Source organism: Microcebus murinus, chromosome 3, assembly GCF_040939455.1.
Source record: "Microcebus murinus isolate Inina chromosome 3, M.murinus_Inina_mat1.0, whole genome shotgun sequence".
Taxonomy (NCBI): Eukaryota; Metazoa; Chordata; class Mammalia; order Primates; family Cheirogaleidae; genus Microcebus; species Microcebus murinus.
Genome location: NC_134106.1, coordinates 44,143,374 through 44,168,800, shown reverse-complemented (window position 1 = coordinate 44,168,800; position 25,427 = coordinate 44,143,374). Strand labels below are relative to the sequence as shown.

Here is a 25,427-nt window from a genome sequence, read left to right as displayed (position 1 = left end):
ATGAAGAAAGAGATGTAAGACAGAGCATAGTCAATATTATTTTTAAGGCAAGGCTCCCAAGTATGTCATATCTGCTGGTAATATTTTTCAAAAATCTTAGCCTGAATCAATTAGTGGCATCTGTAAAGTCTTATAATTTAGGTTTTCTTTTTTGGTAATTATCAGAAATGTTATCCATATTTGATGGTTTGCATTTTTCACTTTTAAATGTTTACTTTAGTTGGACCTACAGAGTGCTTGTTGGAGGAGGGATTGTAATGAAATGAATCCTTCATTGAATGAGATTTTTGTTTTAACTTAAAAATGAATTCTCAAGTATAAATCACTTGTTTTATTGCTGACATAAAAACAAAAACAATTGAATGATTACCAAGAAGTAAGCAAAATAAGTATATTTATACAACAACATCTAATGAGGGGGAAAAGCTATGGTACTATGAAACCCTTTTATGGCAGTTGCTTTGAAATTTATGTTGATTATTACTTTTTTTTTTTTGTTTACATAGATGAGAATTATCTGTTATATTCTTTATTTTGTATTAGGTGCAAATGTCAATTGTCAAGCTTTGGACAAAGCTACTCCCTTGTTTATTGCCGCTCAAGAGGGTCACACAAAATGTGTGGAGCTTTTGCTGTCCAGTGGGGCAGATCCTGATCTATACTGTAATGAAGACAATTGGCAGTTACCTATTCATGCAGCTGCACAAATGGGCCATACAAAGTAAGTGTTTAAAACAGAAAATAAAAATGGTCTCATAATTAAAAGCTAATAAAGAATAAATCTAGACTAGACCTTTTATATCCAGGCAAAATCCTTGGTATTATCTTTCCTACCAGTCTGCTGGGTGACTAGATTTACCCCTAAACTGTTCCCCATACTATCTTCAGCTCCATTTAGTCCTGCATGTTCATCGTATAAGGCATAGCCACTAGAGGCTGGGTAGCTTTGGGCTTTCTCAGGGTGTTGTGTCTTCTGTTTGATTTTTCCAGTTAATGGCCATATCCTCCCCCTTCTCCCTAGTTTCATCTCAGGCATCTTCAGCTTACAGTTTAATGGTCTTATTTACTTATCCACATTACTTCCTTGACCCCAGAAAGCTTTTGTGATGTCTGTTGAAGTGGAGTCTTCCTTTTGTCTGTGCTACATAGTTCTATCTTAAACCTTTGGTTGGACTTTATCTAATCTCAAATCCAACCCAGTACTTTTCCCTGCTTCTGTTACTCTTTTTTGTTATCCAAGAGTTTTTATGAAATTATCGATATTTTTTGGAGACTGAGTAAATTGGGGGTTCCAGGAATCTTAGATGATAATAACTTGGTTATATGTGTGAGAATATGGCTGCCTATCATAAATTGGCACTCAACAGTTTTTAAAATTATATGTTTAAAATCTTTAGAGTCATAATTTTACAATAATACTCTTTGTTGCTATTGTTAGTATTATTTAATTTAAAAAGTAATAATAGGGCCAGGTATGGTGGCACTCGCCTGTAATCCTAGCACTCTGGAAGGCTGAGGCGGGAGGATTGCTTGAGCTCAGGAGTTCAGGACCAACCTGAGCCAAGAGCAAGACCCTGTCTCTACTAAAAATAGGAAAACTAGTCAGGCATCATGGTGCGTGCCTGTAGTCCCAGCTACTTGGGAGATGGAGGCAGGAAGATTGCTTGAGCCCAGGAGTTTGAGGTTGCCGTGAGCTGTGACGACGCCATTGCATTGTACCTGGGGCGACAGAGCAAGACCCTATCTCAAAAAAATTAAAAAAACTAGTAATAGTAAAATGATCATTACTTCATAATAGAAAAACATTCTGCAATTTGGCCATTATGCCACTTGGTGGCATATTTTACTGTTTCCTTTAAATATATTTTAAGAATATTCATGCCTTCTGGGAGAAAGAGTATGATTTTTCCAACTCATTTGAAATAATTAAACATTTTTATTAAATTTAAGAGACATTAAACAGTCTTTATTTTAACAAAGTACTTAGGTTTTTATATTTAATATTTTTTGCAACTCTTGGTCATTTATTTAAACATAAATATTAGATACAGTTATAGTCTGAGCTTTAAATTAATACCAAAACCCTTGTGGGAATTTGTCTTGACTTTTTCTCAATTTTGAGAGTTCTGTTTGTCACTGATGTTTTCCTCCATAGTCTACTCAAAACCAACCTCTTCTGTGAATATAAATTCTCTTTAAATGTAACTTAGGCCTACCTTACATAAGGAAAAGTAGCAAAGGGAAATATAATATTATAAAGATACTTTGGAGTAGCCATGTGTGTCTTTTCCCAGAAAGAAGGGAATTTCGTGGTTTTATCCCTAGAGTTTTATTTTTACTTTTAGAAAAGCCAGAATAGTCCTTTTTCTCTCCAGCTGACTGCTAAAGGTAAATTTACAAATAATTTAAGAACTTTTGTTTTAATGATTTTCTTTAGAACTTTCTCGGCCTAACAACCAGCTTCTTTATAAATTTGCCTCAGTATTTAATGACCTCATATTGCTTTAAGATAACAGAATATTTTAACAAATTCTAATTTCTTTTTATTTTTTTTTGAGACAGAGTCTTACTCTGTTGCCTGGGCTAGAGTACCGTGGCGTCAGCCTCGCTCACAGCAACCTCCAACTCCTGGGCTCAAACGATCCTACTGCCTCAGCCTCCGAGTAGCTGGGACTACAGACATGCACCACCATGCCAGGCTAATTTTTTTCTATATATTTTTAGTTGGCTGATTAATTTCTTTCTATTTTTTAGTAGAGACAGGGTCTCGCTCTTGCTCAGGCTGGTTTTGAACTCCTTCCTGACCTTGAGCAATCTGCCCGCCTCGGCCTCCCAGAGAACAAATTCTAATTTCTTTCTGATGAAAATACTATTCTTCATTTCATGTCAGTCATCATCTTTAAACATTTTTTCTAATTGGAAAAGTAAAACTAGTTGGTACTTTAAGAAGGAAAATAGTTTATTTTTTTGATATGAGTTTATATTTAGTATAATGAAGTTTTAAATAATTTATTGGATCCTAAACTATCTAACATAAAATTTGAATTTGGAGGAGTAAGGGGTGGTGGTGGTGATGGTAAGGTAAATAACTAGTGAAAAAATCGAAATGAAAAACACATTACTTTTGGGAACATTACTTAATTCTGCTTCAGGTGTACTTAAGGACCTTTGTAATAGGCAATAGGTGTAAATTTTAGAATAACTATAGCATGTGATAATTTAATGGAGGTAGAAAGTATACCAAAGACAGAAAGTCTTTAAATCAATCAGTTGATGATTCTTAAATATTGTGCTACAGTAATGCTGCCTACAATTATGTATATATAAAAACATTAAATGCTTTTGAATTTGTGTATTTGTAGAATCTTGGACTTGTTAATACCACTTACTAACCGGGTCTGTGACACCGGGCCAGACAAGGTGAGCCCTGTTTATTCAGCAGTGTTTGGAGGACATGAACAGTGCCTAGAAATATTACTCCAGAATGGCTACAGTCCAGATGCCCAGACGTGCCTTGTCTTCGGATTCAGTTCTCCCATGTGTATGGCGTTCCAAAAGGAGTATGTATCTTTGCTATATTTTTATCCTTTTTTGCTATTTGGAGATATGTTCCCAATTATCTTTCTTATGTGGTGAAATTCATATCTTTGTTAGTGCTAAATTGCTAATTTAGAAAACAAACAGAAAAAACCTTCTGTGATGATGTTCTTCGTTCAGTCAAGCTGTAGCAAAAAGGAAGTGATAATATCAGATTGTTTTCCTTCCCTCTTTGGATTGGGGTTGCATTTTTAGTGTAACAATTTTAGGAAATACTCCAAGTGAAATAAATGCAGGAAGTCTCTGATATTATTGGTCTTCAAAATAATTCAAGAATTAAAAATAGGACTTTATCAAGTAAGACATTAACTTTGTTTCAGGTTATTACCTTTTGAAATTTATATTCACAAGACTTGTTAGGCCAAAAAATAAAATTTAGGTTTTGTAGATATTATTGCATTTTTAATGTATTTGGTATGTAGCATTTCTTGTTATGAGTTGTAATAATTTTTAAAAGTCTTGAAAATGATTGTTTTTCTAATCTATCATGATCCTACAAATAAATGAAGAATTTTTGTTGTTTTATTAGCTCTGGCCAATAACTTTATCTATCTATAACACTATTAAAATTTTAAAATAAACAGTAAGAATAAGGTTATGTATAAGAAAACCCATACTTAGTAATATCTATGATCCATCCAATAATTTAATAAGTTGTGAAGATAGATGCTACTTTTTAAAATTATGTAGAAGAGGTTGCAGGTATACTTTAAAACTTTATTGGCGTTTCTGAATTCAACATTATGGATCTCTAGTTGAGATTTAATTTCAATAGTTGTCAAAACTTATTTACTAAGCTTTTCAGTCTTTACCATCTCTTGACACTTGTTATGTAAAATATTTATTTTTTCTAAATTTAAGCTTCTAGGTGTACATTTTAGTTTGAATATTTAGGCTTTTGGTTAATCTCAGTATCTGCGACCCACTTTATATACAACTTTCATGATTTCATAGAATTTTGTTGTACATACCCCTCAAGTTTTGTCTTTCTAAACAGAGGATCCCTCATTAGTTTAGTTACCTTCAGTAAGGCTTCCGTGATGACTTTGTTTCATTTGTCCTCTTCTATACCATATCTAACTCCGTTATAGAACTGAACATTTTTTATTAGGTCAGAATGAAAAATGGTTTTGGGTAGCATGTATGTTTACCAGTGCTGTTTTTTTGGCCTACATCGTATCTTTTAGAGGAATGATGTTTTTGGTCCTTCTGGTCACAGCAGTTAAGGCATGCTTCATCATCTTTTTTTTTTTTTTTTGAGACAGAGTCTCGCTCTGTCACCCCAGCTAGAGTGTAGTGGCATGATCATAGTTCACTGCAACCCTCAACTCCTGGGCTCAAGTGATCCTCCTGCCTCAGCTTCCCTAGTAGCTGGGATACAGGTGTGTGCTACCATGCCTGGCTAATTATTTTCTGTTTTTAGTAGGGTGGGGTGTTACTCTTGTTCAGACTGGTCTTGAACTCCTGAGCTCAAGCGATCCTCCCGCCTCAGCACAGCTCCCAGAGTGCTAGGATTAAAGGCATGAGCCACTGCGCCAGGCCAAGATAAAAGTCTAAAGAGGGAAACACCATGGGGGCGGGTCTTGTAATACTTTACAGTATACCCTGTTGCAGGAATGTTTTGAGTTTGTTTTTGTTTTTTTAAGGCAAGCATGAGGTAAAGTTTATTGAGTACAGTAAGATATGTTGGCCACAGACAATGAATGAATGGACCCCCTGTCATAACAGGAGGGCCTGCAGGGATGTGTTCTTGAGTCTAGCCGGTGACCTAATGTCAACTAACCCATTTCTGCGATGAGCTTTTCATAAAGCAAGTCTTACTTTTTGGTGGCGAGTGCCTTAACAGCTCTTAAGTGGCTGATCTTTGCCCCCATGTCAAGTTGTAGCTTTGGCTTTGAGATCTTTTCACCAACTTAGCCAATGATTGTTCCCTACCTAAGCACACAAGAAAAAGAAATAAAGAGGATAGAACACACATTCCCTGCAAATTTCTAAAGCCAGAGTTCACACTTCCTGCAGCGATTGCCATTTATTGCCAGTTTTTGTCGGACCCAGTAAGACACCTGAGACCTCCCTACTGGGCCCAGTGCTGTTTCTGTCACAACTTCGGCTCTTCCAAGTGACTCATAAACCACCACAAACCCCAAAAGGTCATGTGCTCTCACAGCACAAAGTAACCTTTGGTGTCCAACCCAAGGTTATGCACTCTCTCACAGTACAAACTAGTCCTAGGAATTGAAAGTTAAAAAAAATTAGGGAGCTGAATGCAAAAAGAGCAGAGCCTGACCTGAGAGAAACTAACTCTCAGGGCACTGTGGGGAAGACAGTGGACCTCCAAAGGGTCAGCAGAACCTTTCCTTTGTTCCTCACGTTCTTCAAGGGGTGTCAGGAGTCATTAGCAGTGTCCTTTCTTCAGGTCTCTTTGTTGGTTGCCAGAAACTGTCAAAAGGCAAAATTATAGCAAATTTATTTTAAAGATCTTAATTGGCTTTTCTTTGCAATTCTCGAATTGGTATTTCTCTGAAATCTATAAATTTAGTGTTTGTGGCCTTTCTTATACTGTTGGCCTATTGTGTTCTAATAAGCTTTTATAAATAGTATAATTAATATCATTAATATCAAAAAGTGATAAAAGTAATAGATAATAGCCCTGATTTTTAAGTTTTTATTATTTTATTCAGCTCATTCAGCTTCTTAGCTCAGCATTAGTGTTCTGAAACATTTTTGTTGGATATTGCTCTGTGAGGATGGGCTTCCGTTTGAAGCGGTGACCTTTAGCTCTTCTCACTACTCGCAGGCATGATGGAAAGGTGTCTCTTCCATCATCATGCAGATCCTGCAGAAAAAGCAGTCTTTGTCCTTGGGCCTAAAAAGTTAACAGCTATATTGACATGAAGCCAATCTTTCAAGGGCAGTTGAGTAATTCAACTCAAATGAGAAAAGATAAGAAAAAGATTCCTCCAACTGGAATGGGGAAGGAGGAGGGAAGTTGAGAAATTTCAGGACTGTTTGAACAAATATTAATGCCTTTTATGTATACTGTTGTTGGGGCTCAGAAAACATACCCTAAAATGAAGGTCTCAGAAGCAAAAGTTTTTCTCTAACCTTCTCCTACCCTCCCTCTCAGTCCCATTTCCTGCGGAGACTAGCCATAGAAACTATTATGGAATCCCTCTTCCCCAAGGCAGGTCATAAAAACCAGAACTTATTTTCCCCCAAACCAGCCCTAAAACCTAAAAAGATTACTCTTGCTCCCCACCCCCTATATTTCTATGTAAAAACTGACCAGAAAGAAAATTATCTGACCTACCTTGTTTTTTATTTTTTTATTTTTAGAGACAGAGTCTCACTGTGTTGCCCAGGGTAATATTGAACTCCTGGGCTCAAGCAATCTTCCCACCTCAGCCTCCCAAGTAGCTGGGATTACAGGAATGCACCACTGCATATGGATTTAAAAAAAAAATTTTTTTTAATGACTTATCTTGTTTGACTGTAGATCATACACCTTCCATTCCAGAGAGGGTCCTACTCTGAGGTTTCAGTCTGAAATGTCAGTTCTTAGTGCGCTCATGGCCAAAGATTGACCAGACACACCAAAGTAAGGCAAGCATGAAAATGAGGTTTATTGAGGAGAGATAGATAGGATTATAGGGCAAAAACAAGATATAGATTTACACAGCCTGATACATATGTCACAGATGACAACTGGACCCATTGTCATAGCAAAGGGAAAGCAAAAAGAAGGGTACCAAAAAAGGGACTGGTTATGATCTGCATCTTGTTTTATAGTGCCCAGATTGGGACCTCTCTCGTGGTTCACACATCACCACGGAATTACTTCAGAAAGTTGGAAATTACATTACTTCACATGTGGGTTGTTCTAGGTCAATTTCCAGACTCTGTGGTACCTATGCTGCTTGGCCTGTGGGCTAGAGAGTCCTTTGCATTCTTTTACAGCTGATGTGCTAAGTTATGATTGGCCGATTCGTAGAGTATTCCCTCCTCCCCCAGGTATGGCAATAGTTCAGGGCAGGATCAAGGTGGGACAGGACAAGATATAGGGCCTGGGGCCCACCCTTGTCCTTCTTGCCAGGCAACAACACCCACTTCTGTCCCTAGGAGACCTGGAATCCCTCACTATCTACCTGGCACTGCCACATACAGAAGGAAGGAATGTATGCCCAGAGAGGCCTAGAGGAATCTAGGCAGAGAGGCCTTGCTGGGTTTCCCCACTCAGTCTGTTAGCATTAGATCATACCTTTTTGTCCAATCATATTTCTATAAAATAAATGGCTGTTGATATTTTGCTAAACATAAATAGACAATTTCCCCTACATCTTTGGGTCTTCATTCTGAAGGCCCCTGTGTACACGTTACTAATACATTTGTATGCCTTTTCTCCAATTAATCTGCCTTTTATGAGTTGATTTTTCAGTGGACCTTCAGAGGGCGAAGGGAAAACTTTCCCCTGCCTCCCACACTATAGAAGGAGATCATGGCTTAAGTGACCTGATTTTGTCTGTTTTTCTAATTGATACTGATCATTATTGTCACATTAGTTTTGTAGAATTCATTATGTCCATTCTAGTCATCATATTACACATGGGTACATCTGACAAAACCTAATGTCTACATTTTGTTTACAGCCAATGGCTAAAAGCCATTCAGTAAAATTTACTATTTAACCTTTTATAATTCAGCTAATGGGTAGGTTAGATATTTTATTTGCCAATTGAGCATAGAATGCTCAAGATGCTTGTCCATTTCTATTTGTTTAAAATAAATCTTGTTTTCATGTTGAATTTTCTGTTATAGTGGGTCTTTTATGTGGGCACTGTTTTTCTGCACAGTTTTGAATTTTGAAGACTAGAGTAGTGGAGGATATATTGATACAAGCCCCCAAAATAAGGTCTAACAATTACATTTTAGTTTTTAAATCCCTCTTCTTTCTCAGTATCTTATGATACTCACTGTTTATATAATGTGCTGTCTCATTATGTGTCATAATTCTTGATATTTATATTAAATGAGATAGACTTTTTTGTTGCTTAATCTCTGAGACTTGAATAATTTTCCCAATTTTATATTAGGGCTTGAGAGAGAATATGTTGAAGTGTTAAGAGAAGTACATATGTATGTCCATGTAATTTATATTTTAACCAGAGATCATCTAAGCCTGAGAATTTACTGTGTGCTCAGTGACACGTAGAAGTTAAGGTCATATAGAGCCCTGAAGTTGCTTGCATTTGTGGAGCATGCACACGTAATTGAGGTCTTATTAATAACCTTCTCAGAAGCTCAGGGCATGCTGACAAAGTTCTGTGATTCTTCAGTTTATGTTGTGTTTATTATTCTTTATATAAATGGTAGGGGTTTTTTGGAAAAGGTTCTATATTGTAGCAGTAGGAAGTTTCATAAGCCATTGGGGAGTGTGCTCTTGACTTTCTAACATTGACACAAGACAATGTGAGTAATTGGAAGAAGGTTACAGCTTTTTTTCCAAAGTGTGTTTTGTATAATACTAATTCTATAGATTGTTAATAGATATTATATGAGATAAAAAGAGTTGTATAGTTAAGTAAGTTTGGGAAACATAGGGTTAAACAATGTTAAATAAATTTCTTTCCTGGAAGGCTTCTGAGCATTTGTTTTATGGCAGTGTGCTTTGTGAATTCCTAAGAGGGGAATGGATCTATAAAGGTTTGAAAAATCCAGAAACACAGGATAAACTTTTTCACAATAAATATGACATTGTGCCTTTGTTTATAGACTTTTTGGGCATTTTATACTCTTATTTATTATGTTTTTTTCAGATTAATGATTGGGCCCATTGCTTTAATTCTAAAGGTACTTTTTCTGAAAGGTGTTGGGAGGTTGAAGATAAACATTGAACATATACTTTGAAAACATAACTAACATACTGTGTAAAAATATGTTCATCCTATATTTCTTTCTTTTCCAGCCTTACTGTATACAATGTTAGATTTCTTAGACTTTTTCATTACAGATCATTTTTTATGTGGATGGCTTTCAGACACTAAAGTTCCATGTAGCCTACTTTGGGATATATTAGGTCTAGCCTTAAAATAGTCTTAAATTTGACTATTTCTTGAAGTGTTCAGTTTTCATAATAGAGAAATTTCAGAAATTTACTGTGTCATATTCACTGTTAGATTTTCATTCAATATTATTATCCCATTTCCACCAATTACTAGCTCTGTGACTAGGCTTCAGTTTTTGCATCTAGAATGGAGACAGTAATAGAACTTACTTCTTAGGGTTGTTGTGAGGATTAAGGAAAACCTTGCATTGTCACACATTTAACAGAGTGCCTGGTACAGAATAAATACTCAGTGAAGCTTGTTATTATAGGTAATTATATGTGCATATGTCCCTCTCACACTTTAGAAATGGATGCTTTATCTTTTGACCTTGCTTTTAAAATTTTCTTAGCACGAGCCACATGTCTAGGTGCTATATTGAAATTTTAATAAGAAAGCCTTTTGGTTTTATAGTTTTTTCTAAACAGAAAATGGCTAGGGAAACTATTTGTAGCATTAATCAAAGAGGTTGCCTTTAAGGGATATCAATACATGTACTTGTATTCTATAGCAAAAGTATATTCTGGACTGAATCTTTAAGAGCTACACTGTTAATATCCATGGTTAGGCTATTATGTTTCAAATGCTTGAGGGAAGAATTCAAATAGTCCCCGAATTACACATGTGAAAACACATGGCTGTAAAATTGCCAGGTTTCTTGAGAATCATGTATCACATTTGTAATGCAGCAGTGTCTTGAGCTTTTCCCACAGTTGCCCTCCATACTTACTGAGGCACGTTCTACAGTTCCTGTGCAGCTTGTCTGTTCAGTAGCGGATTCAGCAAGTAATAACTGCAGGCAAAATAATGAGAGGCTAGTTAAATGAGTTCAAAGTGGTTGAAATAAATTGGTGATAACTGTTTAGAACCATCATTCAGAAGGATATCCTTTAGAATTTCTTGCAGTGCAAAACTGTTGGCAACAAATTTTCTCAGCTTTAGTGTATCTGAAAGCAGCCAGAGGAAAAAATGCATATATCCAGGGTTGTTTTCAAGAACAGTGATATGAGTAATGGCAAAATTCTCATCAAGAACAAATAGCAAGATGGTAAACAGGCAACAAAATTATTAATTTTTGCAAAAAAATTATAGAATTATAGATTTTTCTTTTCTAATTGCTATACAAACAATAGTAAAGTGAATAGTTTAATCTTTTAACTAAAGAAGCACAAATTGGAGAACAAATGAATTAGATTTATAAAGCTATACATGAGTTAGATGATATTTTATCTATGTAGTGTCTTAACTGCTTAAAACCTTGATTTCAAGTTTTGTACATAAGTCCTCAGGGGAAAATAGTCTCACTTGACTGTGGTTTTAACATTTTATATTTATTTTATCTAAAATTTTTGTGTATTTTATTTTTTAGATTCCATAATAATCTTAAAATTATATATTTCTTTAAGATGAATATTTTAAATTATAAGGATAATATTTATTCACAGTTGAAAATTTAAAACCATGCAGGAAGGTGTAAAAAGTAAAAGTTTCCCTCTCCTGTCCCCTAATCCAGTGGTCTCTAACCTTTTTGGCACCAGGGACCAGTTTCATGGAAGATACACAGGGGGTGACGGTGGGGGGCAGCAGAGCTCTAAGGGCTGTTAGGGACCAGGCAGTAGATGGGTACTGGTCTGTGGCCTGGGGGTTGGAAACTGTAGCCCTATCTCAATATACTAAAGGTATAAAAACCATCCACTATTCCATCTGCTATTCTTATTCCCCAGCTGTAACTGCTATTAACAATTTGTAAGAGTATTTTATGTAAAAGTCTAACTTTTTTTAATTTTTATTTTTTTGTGATGGAGCTGTGAGTTCTTTGGAATTGTGAATATTCTTTTGAAATATGGAGCCCAGCTAAATGAACTTCATTTGGCATACTGCCTGAAGTATGAGAAGTTTTCAGTATTTCGCTACTTTTTGAAGAAAGGTTGCCCATTGACATCATGGAACCATATATCTGAATTTATGAATCATGCAGTCAAAGCACAAACAAAATATAAGGAATGGTTGCCACATCTCTTAGTTGCTGGATTTGACCCACTGACTCTACTGTGCAGTTCTTGGTAAGAAATCCTATCATAGTGGGCTTTACCCTTTTTAAGTGCATATACTACCTTTCATTTTCCCCAATGTCTTGAGATCATTGTGTTGAGAGGAGTGTGTGTGTGTGTTTTGACTGTGATGGTTGGCTTGGGGTGAAGGAGTTGGGGACTGCTAATAGTGAGGTTGAGTTTAAGCACGGAGGCCTAGAAAAGGTAAGAGGTGACTGAAGGGAGGTAGGAGGGGACTGATGCCATTAAACTTTTCTGATAGGAGTATTCTACTTTTGGCCATCCCTCATGCTCCTCTTAAAATGCCTGTGATAGAAGAAAGAATGGTTGTAGCTGCTTCGGAGATTTCCGTTATCTATGCCTCAGCCAACCAGATTGAATACTCCTGTGCTTGTCTATTTGAAATTTGTCTTCCTTAATTGATTGAACTGATTTCTGAAATATCTGAGAATATAGCTTGTTTTCTGTGGTAAGTTTCTCAGAAGGACAGCCCTCTGCGAGAGATTATATGAATGTTGAGTTGGGATTTTTCTTGGGCAAGCAGAGGAAGACTATTTCTGCTAGCCTTCAGTCTTTGCGAAAATTGTTATTGTCCTGAGACAGGCAATTGTAGTAGTGAGAGGCCTCTGTTGGCCTGATAATTAAAGTCAAATGAGAAAATAAAATGAAAGTCTCTAGGAAAATAGAGAACATGTTATTTTATAGAATATCCATAAAACATCTAGAAGTATTTATTTCTGTGCTTCACCTCTCACTCCCTGTGGTGCCTGTCCCCAAGGCACTCACTTTCTTCTAAGCCTTACTTCTTGTGTTCTTCTACTAAAACTATTAACTTGGACTCCATATGACTTGCTTGGTACCTTAAACCTTCAAAGCTCCTTTCTGGTTTCTAATTCATTTATTGTTTTCACCAAACTGAGAAAACTGCCCAACACCTACTAATGTGGTTTGAGTGTATCCCCCAAATTTCATGTGTTAGAAACTTAATCTCAAAGTTCATGCATTATGATATTTGGAGGTGGAGCCTTTGGGAGGTAATTAGGATTAAATAAGGTCATCAGGCCCTAATGATGATACTGGTGGCTTTATAAGAAGAGGAAGAGGGACCTGAGCTGGCATGTTTTTACACTTTTAAAAAGTGTAACAGCAAGAAGGTCCCCACTAGACAGGCCACTTGACTTTGGTAGGAAGCAGGATTTATTTAGCTTTATTCTCTTAGAAGTCTTTGTAAAATACACCCTCCTTTCCCCAGATCCGATACAGCTTCCCAACTCCTCTAGGTGTAAATAGTTGAGAATTTTTATAGTAATAAGGCACTGTATGTGTGCTGTATTTATTGGATATGTTGGAATAGAAAAAAGTTAAGAACTAGTAAAGTACAAATTATTTTGAAGTAAGTTGTAAAACTTCCAGCTTTCTGAATTGAGAATGCCAATTGCATATATTTTACTCTTAAGCAGTCATTTTAGTCACTTTATATTCATTAGAAAAAATACCATGGAAATTTTCACTTTAGCAATGAAAATGCTTAACATGGTCAAATTTTTGTTCACTGATCTTTTATTGAATGGGTAAAGCCAGTGTTTACACTGAATATGATAAATGTTTTGCCTTCTTTGATCAAATTTACATTCAAAGAGCTGTTACAAGAAAAATTCTCATATAAAAATTCCAATATGGTGTTAAAGTGGATTTTGGTTGTTTCTTATTTATATCACGTGTAAGTCCATAGCTTAATCTTTGTCATATAAATTATAAATGTCTTTCCTAGGTATTGCTTGTCTTAGTTTTAAAAATGTATCTGGTTGAATAATTGCCTGTCATAGTATAATCCACAAAAGTTGAAATATTTTTCAACTTTAAATGCAAGATTAAGTCCTCTTCTCCTCCCCCCGACCCCATGTAATAGGAGAATAATAGAACATAAATGTCATCTGTGCATTTAGTTGATTAACTGTCACTCGTTTATGATTGTAAAACTGTTCTGTACAATGTAATGGTCAATGTAATATAGTAACAATACATTTTTAGTGACGTTATCAGTGTTGGTAAAATAAACTCACCATTATATTAACTAAAACTGTGCAAACAGATTTACTTCTCATGTGTATGTTCAGATAACTGCATAAAAATGACTTTGTGTTTGGTCACAGTAAGACCTAAAGCACATTAAGGCAGAATAATGAAACCATTAAAAAAGAAATAATGAACCAGAACCAAGTAACCTTTTGTGTGGGACTCCTAGAAAGTCAAGGAGATTGTTTATCTTTGAATATATTTTATCATTTCATTTATTCTCAGTATTTCCTGATAAATTGTGATTTCACTGAGAGCTGACTGAGAAGTAAAATGTTTAACCAAGGCATTTGTGCTACACTTTAAGTTCTTCCTTGTATGTTTGGATATTGGAGAATTAAGAATTTGGGAAATGATTTTCATATCTGTAATCAGTCATTTCAGGAATACTTTGAATTACCAGAAATAAGTTGTCTGTGAGGTGATAAGTTTAGAGTATTATTCAGTTTATTCCCTTTCCTTCTATTTCTTTTCCTTCTTTTCTTGTTGCTCAGTAAGATCTCCAAAAAGGTGACCTTGAGAAGAATTTTTGTTTTTGTAGTAATTACCAGAGGCCCTAATAATTTTATTTTTCTCCAAACATTGTGATGGTAGGGGGGTATCTAATTGAGTATGGGATGGGTAATCTTGTTAAGATTTAGAGTTCTCTTTAAACTTTGACTAACTTTTATGTGTGTAATATTTTGATACCTCTTTAAAATGTAATACTGTTTAGTTTTCAAATCAGTACTAGTAATATCAATTATTTGTATAACATTTTATAATATTAAAAGTATGTTTACTATGCTATATTATTTTTACAAATGGTCCCCTGCAATGGGCAGGTTATGTATTAAATATTCTCTCATTTTAGAGAGCAGGAGCTGGGGCTTAAATAATTCAGGCAGGCCGGGCGCGGCGGCTCACACCTGTAATCCTAGCACTCTGGAAGGCCGAGGCGGGCGGATTGCTTGAGGTCAGGAGTTCGAAACCAGCCTGAGCAAGAGCGAGACCCCGTCTCTACTATAAATAGAAAGAAATTAATTGGCCAGCTAATATATGTAGAAAAAATTAGCCGGGCATGGTGGTGCATGCCTGTAGTCCCAGCTACTCGAGAGGCTGAGGCAGAAGGATGGCTTGAGCCCAGGAATTTGAGGTTGCTGTGAGCTAGGCTGACACCACGGTACTCACTCTAGCTTGAGCAACAAAGTGAGACTCTGTTTCAAAAATAAAAAAGAATTCAGGAAACACGTTTGTAAGTAGTCGGGGTAGTATTTACTACTATCAGGACTTTTCTTAAACCACAGCTTTCTCCATTAGAATTCAAGTGCTTGTAAAATCTGGATTAGTCTCTTGGGTGGGTTGGTAGGGAATATGACATTTTGAATGAATGAGGAAGAACTATTTGTCTGGAACCCCTTCTTTTAGTCCTTAAAGATGAATTTTATCCTTTGGGGCTGAATCTATAATGGGGAAGGTTCGTAGAGGAGAACAACGGTACATCCCTGGGAGTTGGGCAGAAATAAGCCATCTCTCTTGTATCTCAGTTTAGGAATAGCTGGGAGTATTTGCCTTTTAGGGTTATTAAATTATGTGTCTGTAAGGATGGCCAATCTGTATTTGGCAAGATGGTCCAATTGGGAGGAGATGATGGCAGATCCACTGGTAATATTGGTGCTGTCTCCTATAGGAAGGAAAGTTCCTACTCTCTCTGAGAGAAGAAATTCCTTGTGTCATCTTTTGGACAGCTACACACAGAGTCAATTCAGTTAATGGGAACTGAATGGTAGATGATTATTCATATCCATTGTTGTGAATGAACATGCGTTCTGTCACATAAATACCTTCTGTGCCCCAGTTTTGTCTACCTTCCTCACTAAGATTTTGTAAGAACGAGTATGTATTATTTTGTTTCCAGAATGAACCCTTGGCATATTTTGTATCTAATGACATGTTAATATCTTGCTAATATAGGATCGACTCAGTCAGCAGTGACACCCTTATCTTCACTTTGGAGTTTACTAATTGGAAGAGACTTCCGCCAACCGTTGAAAAGATGCTCTCTACTCGTGCTTCAAACTCCTCTTGGGCTGTACAACAACATATTGGTAAGAAAGAATAATTTTTAAATACACTTCACTACTTTCCTTTTCTCGCTTCTCTAGTTGTGTTGTAATTTTAAATGAAAAGGTTCATTGGAAAACACATGTCAAGTTGTACATAATTTGCATTTTCTTCTGTAAGGAAAGGATAGGATTGTGGGGGAGAGGGATAGTAATTTCCTTCAATAAAAATTATATCTGACTTTATAAGTTTAGCCTAAGGAACACATAAAGAAAAGCAGATGTTTACTGATATTTTTATTTAATGATATCCTTTAATTTTTAATAACTATTATATATAAACAAATATGGATCCTAAAAATCTGCTTATTGAATATTTAGTTTGTAGTCAGAAAAATGTGAAACTTAATTTTCCTCTTTGGAATGTGAGTGGATTTATGTTCTCTCTGTAATATTTTATTATCTTTAAAAGGAAATGTTACCATCCTTGATACCTGTCCTTATTGAATATATATGCCAGTCTGTTGGTATGATATAACTGTGCAGGTGAGCTGGGTGAAGATTCTGTGAATTGATTGATATTTTTGTTTCATATGATGGATATTTTAAATGACTGTTCTAAAATTTTTTTTCAACTTATCCTCACTTATTAAAAATTTCTTAAGCTAATTGAAAAAATTAAAGAACACACACTGGGGGAAGATTTTACATAAGGAAATAGGTTTAAACTAAACATAATATATGCCAAGTATTCCTATTTAATTATTTAGAATTATTTTCCTTTGACTATATTTTGTCAACCAGATTATATGTCGTAAGTTAGGAAAATTGTTCTTCATTGCTATTTTTACATGAAATGTAATTCTTCATAAAACATTTTGAATAGGTTTTTAACAAGTGAACTTATGCATATGTAGAAATGTCTTCTAATTTCTTGGAAAATTACATTTAAGTAAATTTTCTCAATCAAAAATAGACATTCAGGAAAATATGCTCTTGAACTGAGGTGTATTCAAACTGTTAGAGAGATTTCTGTTGAAGAGAAGTAATCTGTTTGAAGTCTCTGAGCCTTCTAGTGTAGAATTTCTTTAATGATAATGTTGGAAAACTCACTGCCTGTAATTCTTAATGTTGAGAATTGCATCTTCTTTTACTAATTATGTATCTGCAGCAGTAGAGAACAAATACCTATTCAGAACAGATAGAACATGGAACAATGGATTTGGGAACAAAGAGTCAAAAGAGGGAACATATGCCAAATGGGAAAATTATTGCAGCATATCAATTAGTAAAGATATGTGAGAGTTTACTCTGAAGACCTTAACATATGGCAAGTTTGTCCAGATGAAGGTAAAAATTGTGCATGAGTATATTACCCTGCAGTAGACGAAATCTATCAAGGGCTTCTTGTTTAATCAGGTACTAGGTAGAGCTTGTGTAGAGTAATAATCATCATCTCTTAAGAGATTTTATTTTGGCTGGAGATTTGCAGAAACCTTCCTCAGAGGTATTAATGCTCAGAGGTAAGCTCAGAGGTAACCTCTGAGGGTAGCTAATGCTTTTCTGGTCTGTTTCTCTAGCCAAGACCTCTTTTCTTGGTTCCAGTGCCATATATCCAACTCCCTTTTTTTTTTTGAGACAGAGTCTCACTTTGTTGCCAGGGCTAGAGTGAGTGCCATGGCGTCAGCCTAGTTTACAGCAACCTCAAACTCCTGGGCTCAAGCAATCCTCCTGCCTCAGCCTCCCGAGTAACTGGGACTACAGGCATGCGCCACCATGCCCGGCTAATCTTTTCTATATATATTAGTTGACCAATTAATTTCTTACTATCCATAGTAGAGATGGGGTCTTGCTCTTGTTCAGGCTGGCTTCAAACTCCTGACTTAGAGCTATCCTCCTGCCTCAGCCTCCCATAGTGCTAGGATTATAGGCGTGAGCCACCACACCCGGCCTGTTCCAATTTTCTTGATCGTTTTTCCTTGCCAATAAATAGCTATCAGTTCTAATGTTTAGCCTAGCACATATTATCTAAAAATTGTGTTGATTTAAGCAAAAGATGACATATTAACTGAATGAGAAAGTAATGGTTTCTGAAAGAAACTTTTGCTATGTGAAGATCATTTTGAAAAGTGAAACTGGGAAATATTTTTATTGTTATGGAATTTTTCTTGCCAAAAACATTATGTGATACCTAGAAAAACTCTTATATCGTCATTCTTAAAATACTTGGAAATAGTTTCCCTGGGTTTTGAATGTATTTAATAAAAATGTAAAACTTTCTAATCAGCTTATAAACTGATACCAGGACAAATAGAAATTTTCTAGATGAATTTTGATAAAAACTGTTTCATAATTGGTAGATGGGATAGACTAGAATCCTGATTTAGTTCAGCTAAGCTACAATGTACTTCTTCGATGTAGATCCACATGCTTTTGTAAGATTTTTTTCAGCTACATCAGCTTTTATAAAACCCAAGTATCAAAATAAAATGGACCTAGCACCAACACTTGGAATTGCCAAATCACTAAGAATTACATTAATAAAGTTTAATCAGTCACTTTGTTTTTATTTAAAGGGGTTTTATACCTTTAATGAAGGAATGAAGTTATTTAAAATATATATCTTATTCATTTTAGTTTATATTCTTAATTTTGTATTATTTTATGGTATAAATAATATTTATACCATAATGATACAAATAATATACATGTAATTTATATGTAAATAAAGATACATACATTGGAGTTCTGTGCTGAAAGACTTTTTACTAATTGAATGTGCAATTGAACATTGACAGATCACTAGATTCAGTAGTGCCTAGGATTTATGTGGTGTTTTACAGTTTATAAAATGTGTTCTTTTTTTTTGAGACAGAGTCTCACTTTGTTGCCCAGGCTAGAGTGAGTGCCATGGCATCAGCCTAGCTCACAGCAACCTCAAACTCCTGGGCTCAAGCGATCCTACTGCCTCAGCCTCCCGAGTAGTTGGGACTACAGGCATGCGCCACCATGCCCGGCTAATATTTTCTATGTTAGCCAATTAATTTCTTTCTTTTTATAGTAGAGATGGGTCTCGCTCTTGCTCAGGCTGGTTTCAAACTTCTGACCTCAAGCAATCCACCCACCTTGGCCTCCCAGAGTGCTAGGATTACAGGTGTGAGCCACCCCCTGGCCGCAAATGTGTTCTAATTTGAACCTCATCAACAAGCTTTTGATGGAAGAAGGTGTCATTATGCCATTTTATAGATGAGGGCACTATGCTTTTTTATAGAGGTGGAACCTGAAGGTCAGAGTATTTAAATGACTTTTTCAAGCTAACACAACTAGTTAATGGTGGGTCCTCAACTACTGCACAGGCCTTATTACTAGATGGTGCTTTTTCTGTTTATTCTATTCATTGCTGCTGTTCTGATTATTCTTCAAGTTTTGACCTCATGCCTTAGTCTTTGTATTAGTTATTTTTCAAAGTCCTCTGGTAGTTGTTTTTTTGTTTTTCTCTAAAGGAGAAATCAGTGGGAAAGTAGTATAATTTACTATACAAGTAAATTAAGAAAAATTGTAACAAAAGAATGGAAGCCAACTAGAAAGACGATATGTTAATATTGAAAATATAAATGGTGGTAGATGGCTTGGAAGTCAATTGAATACATTTGTTATGGAAAAAGCAATGTAAAGAAACAGAGAAATATTGTCTAGGCAGATAGATCATTTGAACATTATCATGAGGGCAGGCTAGAGGTGAATAGTTAAGGAAAATATAGTAGGTGTGTATGACATAGATGTAGTTTTGGGCTATAGTAAAATAGGTATTAATAAGCATATTGAATTAAGAATTATGGGGATTATTTTGATCATTGTGTCTGCTTTTGATTTTAATAAAACCTTATATAACACATAGCCTTATATTTTGATTATTCTGCCAGTACATAACATAACATAACAAACTCAACGAAATTGAAGAATTATATATAGAGATGAAAAGTTAAAGGCTGCTTCTATTCTATGATAGTAGATTTATAGGTAACATGATCTATAGGTAACATTATCTCTAGACAATAGTATGGATTGAAAATACTAAATAAAAATGATCAGATCAGAAAAATGACTTAAAAGTGTAGCATGGTTTCAGATATTATTTTCTAGGCTACAGTCAGTGCCATAGTCCAGGAACATCGAGATTTATTTAACAAATTAAAATCTAATTTTAACTAGTTTTCATGAAAGTATGTTTTACATACAGCTTCTATGGCTTTTTCATATTATAAATTCAAGGCATGGCTTGATCTTCTTTCAGCCTAATGGCAACACATCTGGAAATACTATGCATCACTAAAATGTTTATAGGAATTTTATGTGCTTTGAAATATTGCATATATGGTTATAAAATTCCCTTGATGTTCACTGGCATATTAAACTAAAATGGCACGGACAGCCATATTATTGTCTGTGTTAATAATCTACACATGAAAGATTCCTTCAGTTCAGTTGAACACAATTCTTACCTCTAATTGTTCATTAGACCAGTGATCTATTGTGCTATCAGGAGGAATACTAAAATTATGCAATTAAAATTTGAACCAATATCTGAAGTAACTATACCCTTTCTTTTTTATTATTAAAGGGAAAGATCTTCTGAAACGTATGATAGTTTCAGGGGTTTAGAAGATGTTAGAGAATTAGTTTGGGCTTATCACAGTTTAAAGAACACTAGACTTGGAATCAAATCATTTAGATCTAGTTAGCAACAGCTATGTTATTGATGTGCAGTGGACAAATCACTTAAGCTTCCCCTAACAAATGTGTGTGCTGGTCCAATTTAGCTTGTTCATCAGTGGTTAAACTTCCACACACATATCAACGTAAGCAAATGATTTATTAAGCTTTAAAGGTAGGAGTTCTCTGCAGGAGGCTTTGGGGCAGCCAGTCAGCCAGGGGAGTTTAAAGCCACTATAGTGTGTCCAGTCAGAGAAGCTGGAGCAGCATTAAGGATCCCTTATCCCTGAGTGAACAGCATTCCTGCAGGTTGCACAGCCACCCTTTATCTTCCTCCTGGGTGTGTAATAAGTATCCAGATTAACACGAATGTGCAGAATGAAGAGATTCAATTTAACAGACGTTAAACTGTAACTGAAAATACATAGAAATTCGCTTAACCGGTGTTACATTAACACACACACTGGGTTGACCATTCTTGTCATTTTCCCCATCAGTCCCATCTGACTGTGCCTGTCAGCATGCTCAATGTTTGCAGGTGAAAGGCTCCTTTCTAGAAAGCCAGCATACACTTGTCCCTACCAGCTGAGGTGTGTGCTTACCAGGAAGCAGTTATGTTTACTTCTGAAATGTTTATTACATTTGTTCATATTATTGTAGTTAAATAATTCCGAATTGTGTAAGCCAATGAATTATGAGTGTGAAAAGGTAATCATTGTTTCTATTGAAGCAACATCGATTGCTTTAAAAAGACTTGATAAGATGAGCACTGAACAGAAATGGATGTTGGATTAAATATAGGAGAGACAACTGAAAGAAATGAAAAAAATTATAAAAATATGGAGGGATTATGCATTCTCCTTGCTTCACATGTCTTTAAATTCAATGCTGTAACTTGAAAGTGAAACTGCAAACCATAGGTGATACATTATGGATGTGGTTCATGTACACATTTTAAATTAGAATGTTTACAGTATGTCTGGTTTTGGTCATCTACTCTAAGGTGACTTTCTATTAACTGACCAATTATTGTTCCTGATCTTACTGGGCGAGAGGGCTTCCTTATACTTGATAGTTGCACATAGTCAGCTTACTCACACCTTTGGAAAACTGTGGCATTTTCAGTTTAGGCAAGTTCTCCATATGTGTGCCTGCTAATTCCTCCAGGGCACCCTTTACTTGTGTTTTCCTGTCTTTCAAGTGAGAACAATGGCATTGCATCCCCTTTAACAGAAAAGGGTAAAATTTAAATAAGATATGGGTATGACAACACTTTGGAAATAAGTGTGCTGTATACTATAGATACAGCAGTCTTATTATTAAATATTTAAATAGCCAATCTGTGACTTATGCTTTAAGAAAATGCCTATCTTTTCTTAGACTTAGGTTTTATGCACAAAATCAGGTAACTTTTGTTTTCTTATTTGACATTTTGAAACACGTGTTTGAGCAAATAAACTAAACTTAAATTAATAAACTAAAATTTAAGGTGATTTAACTTCAGTGGTTTGGAAGATATTGAAGATGTTAGAGAATTAATTTGTCTCAGGCCCCATGGGTATTGGAGTTTAAAGAACCCTAGACTTGGCATCAGACTAGCTGGTCTGGTATCAGCTGTGCTCTTGATAGTAGTTGATAGTGCTCTTATCCTAGTCTGGTAATCATTGTTATATTTCACAAGGATTTATAAAAGATTTCTTATACTAACAAAAGGCTTTAACTTTGATTCACATTAAAGCACTAGCTGTTTTAGTACTCTCAGTTTTCATGGACATTAACCTCTTTAGTTAACACTCTTCATCTTGGAAAATGAAACTACAGTCATATGGTTCTTAATTATGTGCATGTGGATTATCCTTTAATTGGTAACTACCTTTTGGCTGCTTGGCTTTGGCAAATACACACCAGAGGCTTTGGGGTCAAGTGGATCTGAGTTTGAATCCTTTCTCTACCACTTGCTAGCTCTGTGACTTTTTGAAAGTTTCTTAAACCTCTTTGTAACCTTCTGTTTTCATATGATAACATAACTCATAGGGTTAATGAAGATAAAAAGAGATAATATGTGAAGTACATGGGCATATGGTATAGAAGGCACTTAATAAATGAGCCCTTTCTCTGGGTGCCAATTTTAAAATTTCATTCTGTCATGGGCGAAAACAGGAAAACTTGTAGGCTATACATCAATTCACTTGATGTGTTAGGTGTGGAAACCATTTGTAGTGGAACAGACTAAAAGGGATGAAGCATTTGCTACTGTGAGCTTCCATCATTTCTGAAGTTAGTCCATCCATTTCGCAAGTGCCAGCTGGGATTGTCAGATATTTAGAATTTAAACATTGAGTGTTTATGGCCCTGGGGTACTGACTTCGAATATATGACCAACAACTGGAGGGAAAGGAGCCAGTGAACACTGTAGAAAAGAATAAATAAATAAAGTTTATTGTGGTCATCCTGGCTCAAAATAGTCTTCTTTCAAAGTAATTCTAAGCAACATATCACTTTTCTTTTATTACACAGAGATGGGAAAAAGAATAAAAGGCATTACTTTAATGTACTGTTGTATCTTTCTGTTGAAAAATTTTCACCGTGCTTTTTTTGTTTGTTTTTCCAGCCTCTATCCCATCCCTAAGCCATCTTTGTCGTTTGGAAATTCGGTCCAGTCTAAAACCAGAACACCTACGATCTGACAGTTTTATTCGTCAGTTACCACTTCCAAGGAGCCTACAAAATTATTTACTGTATGCAGAGGTTCTGAGGATGCACGAGATTCCAGAACTAGCAGCTATTCAAGATGGAGAAAGCAGTGAAGCTCCTTAACACAGCTCATCTCTTTCTCTGAAAACTACCAAGACAAAAGAGCCATAGAGTACAAATTATTCATGATTTTATAGCCAAAAGATGATTTTTGTTTGTGTGGTTGGATTTGGGGGAGGTGGGGGGCACAGTAATTTAATTTGAATGTTTACAACTGGGCTTCTCAGTTAAAAAGAAAAAAATATATATATATATATATTAAACCTCACTTATGTTACTTTATTGCAGCTTCATCACCAGTACATTTTATGTTGTAATATTTATTTACCTGGCCATAATCTGCTAATGAACTGTGATGCTGCTTCTGTGCTAAACATGGCATATTTCTACCTATGGTTCGTGTTTACCTGGTGCTAGGAGCTCAGAATGGAGTGCTGAAACTTCACTGAAAGTGTATGTAACTGTGCTGTTGAATCTCTTATTATTATTATTTTACTTGGAGTTGAATATCTCTTATGTTTGTAAATGAACAAGTTTTCCTGTCTTATCACATTTCATTCTCATCTCTTAATTCAGACACTTTTATGAAGAATTGATATTCGTATGTAAACTCAGGGGAAATTTTTTTTAAAGGAATATAGAAAATCAGTCATATTGTAGGGTTTTTCTCTCCACTTTCTTTATACTCTTTGGCTAAAAAATAGTCCATTTCTAACCCACAAAGGCAAGAACAGACCTGAACTCAAAAACATTGCTCAATTGAAAAAAAAAAATAAGGTCAGTTTTTAGATAAATAAGCATTTTACCACATTTAGGATTTTAATCAGGAGACTGAGTGGACATTTCTGTGGCATCATCTTGAAAGAAATAAAGGTGCATATTCCTGAGTTACTTAGCACCCAATATAACACTCAGGCTCCATTCATCCCCAAGATCAGAAGGCAGCTTTGTTCCTACAAAGCAGTAACAGCCAGTTCTATTAATGTTATAATGTTTCCTTGTTATTATCTACATAGGTTATCAAACAACCCATGACATACAAACCTCAGAATCCTAGGTTAATGAGGCACCACCTCATGGGTTTTTACACTTGCATAATCTAGAGTCAGGAAGAACTAAGCACTGGAGCAAGTGAGCTATGGTAAGAGGCTGTGGAGACTGGCCTTGAGAGAAAGGTTATGAGAGCATTACTATCACCATCAACCAGAGATAGGGCCAAAGGAGGCTGGTCTTGTGTCCTGTTGAGATCCCATGTCTCTAAACAGGGGTGGGTCAGCCATGTCTGGCTTTGATGACGAAAGCAGTGATGCAGGTGGGCTGAATGAGGGCAGGGATAACAGCTCTTACTGAAGATTAGAGCTGCCTGTGCGGTGGACAGAGTTTGAATGTGGGTGTACAGGCAGGAATAAAGGGGGACATGGAAAACCAGATGGAAATTCTGATGATTAAATTTAGTAGAAAATTCTAAAATAGTATGTACCATGTACCATTTTTTAAAATGTTGTCATAATCTTTATTTTCCAAACTGTATATTTCTGATTTTTAACATAACACTAGTTTTTTATTAGAGCCAAGCGTACATATTGTTTAAATTTGAGGGTATCTTTTTTGTGTTTTGTTCATGTTCAAAATATAATAAAAATTCAATTACCCATAACTTATTGAGTTCTTATTCTTGAACATCTGAGAATCAAAATTTCAGAAACATTTAAGAGTGCTTGGTAGTTAAAATTGATATATGATTTTACTTTATTATATATATCTTTTAGACTAGCTTTTATAATAAAATATTTATGATTTTTATGACTTACAGCAAGGACTCAGTGATAAATGTAATCTAAAAGTATTAATATATAGGGCTAGGTAAGTTACAGTTATAACTGATCAAAATGATATATCTAGTTAGTATGAATCTTAAGCCCTGCCCTACATGTGTAATGGTGCTTTGATACTCTCAGTTTAAAGTCCCAGTGAGCTTCATGAAGAAGCCTAATATAGTAGTTTTCCAATGGTGATGATACTACTGGAGCAGGGCACAAAGCAGCAGCTTAATAACAGTTACCAAGATTCAGCCTTCCTTGATCCCATGTTTT

General features: G+C 35.5%; 1 protein-coding gene across 6 annotated transcripts in view; it reads left to right on the top strand.

Annotated features, from left to right (window-relative positions):
• The window catches only part of ASB3 (ankyrin repeat and SOCS box containing 3), a 76,607-nt gene extending 51,616 nt beyond the window's left edge, over positions 1-24,991 (top strand). For 4 of the 6 annotated variants that reach the window (XM_012777796.3, XM_012777799.2, XM_012777798.3 and 1 more), the window contains 5 exons: positions 544-721; positions 3,363-3,560; positions 11,504-11,761; positions 15,779-15,912; positions 23,192-24,991. In XM_012777796.3, the coding sequence (XP_012633250.2) occupies positions 544-721; positions 3,363-3,560; positions 11,504-11,761; positions 15,779-15,912; positions 23,192-23,397 (974 nt within the window). In that variant the 3' untranslated portion in view covers positions 23,398-24,991. The remainder of the gene's footprint in view (positions 1-543; positions 722-3,362; positions 3,561-11,503; positions 11,762-15,778; positions 15,913-23,191) is intronic. The other 2 variants (XM_012777797.3, XM_076000763.1) reach the window with 2 other exon arrangements.
• The last annotated feature ends 436 nt before the right edge of the window (positions 24,992-25,427 follow it).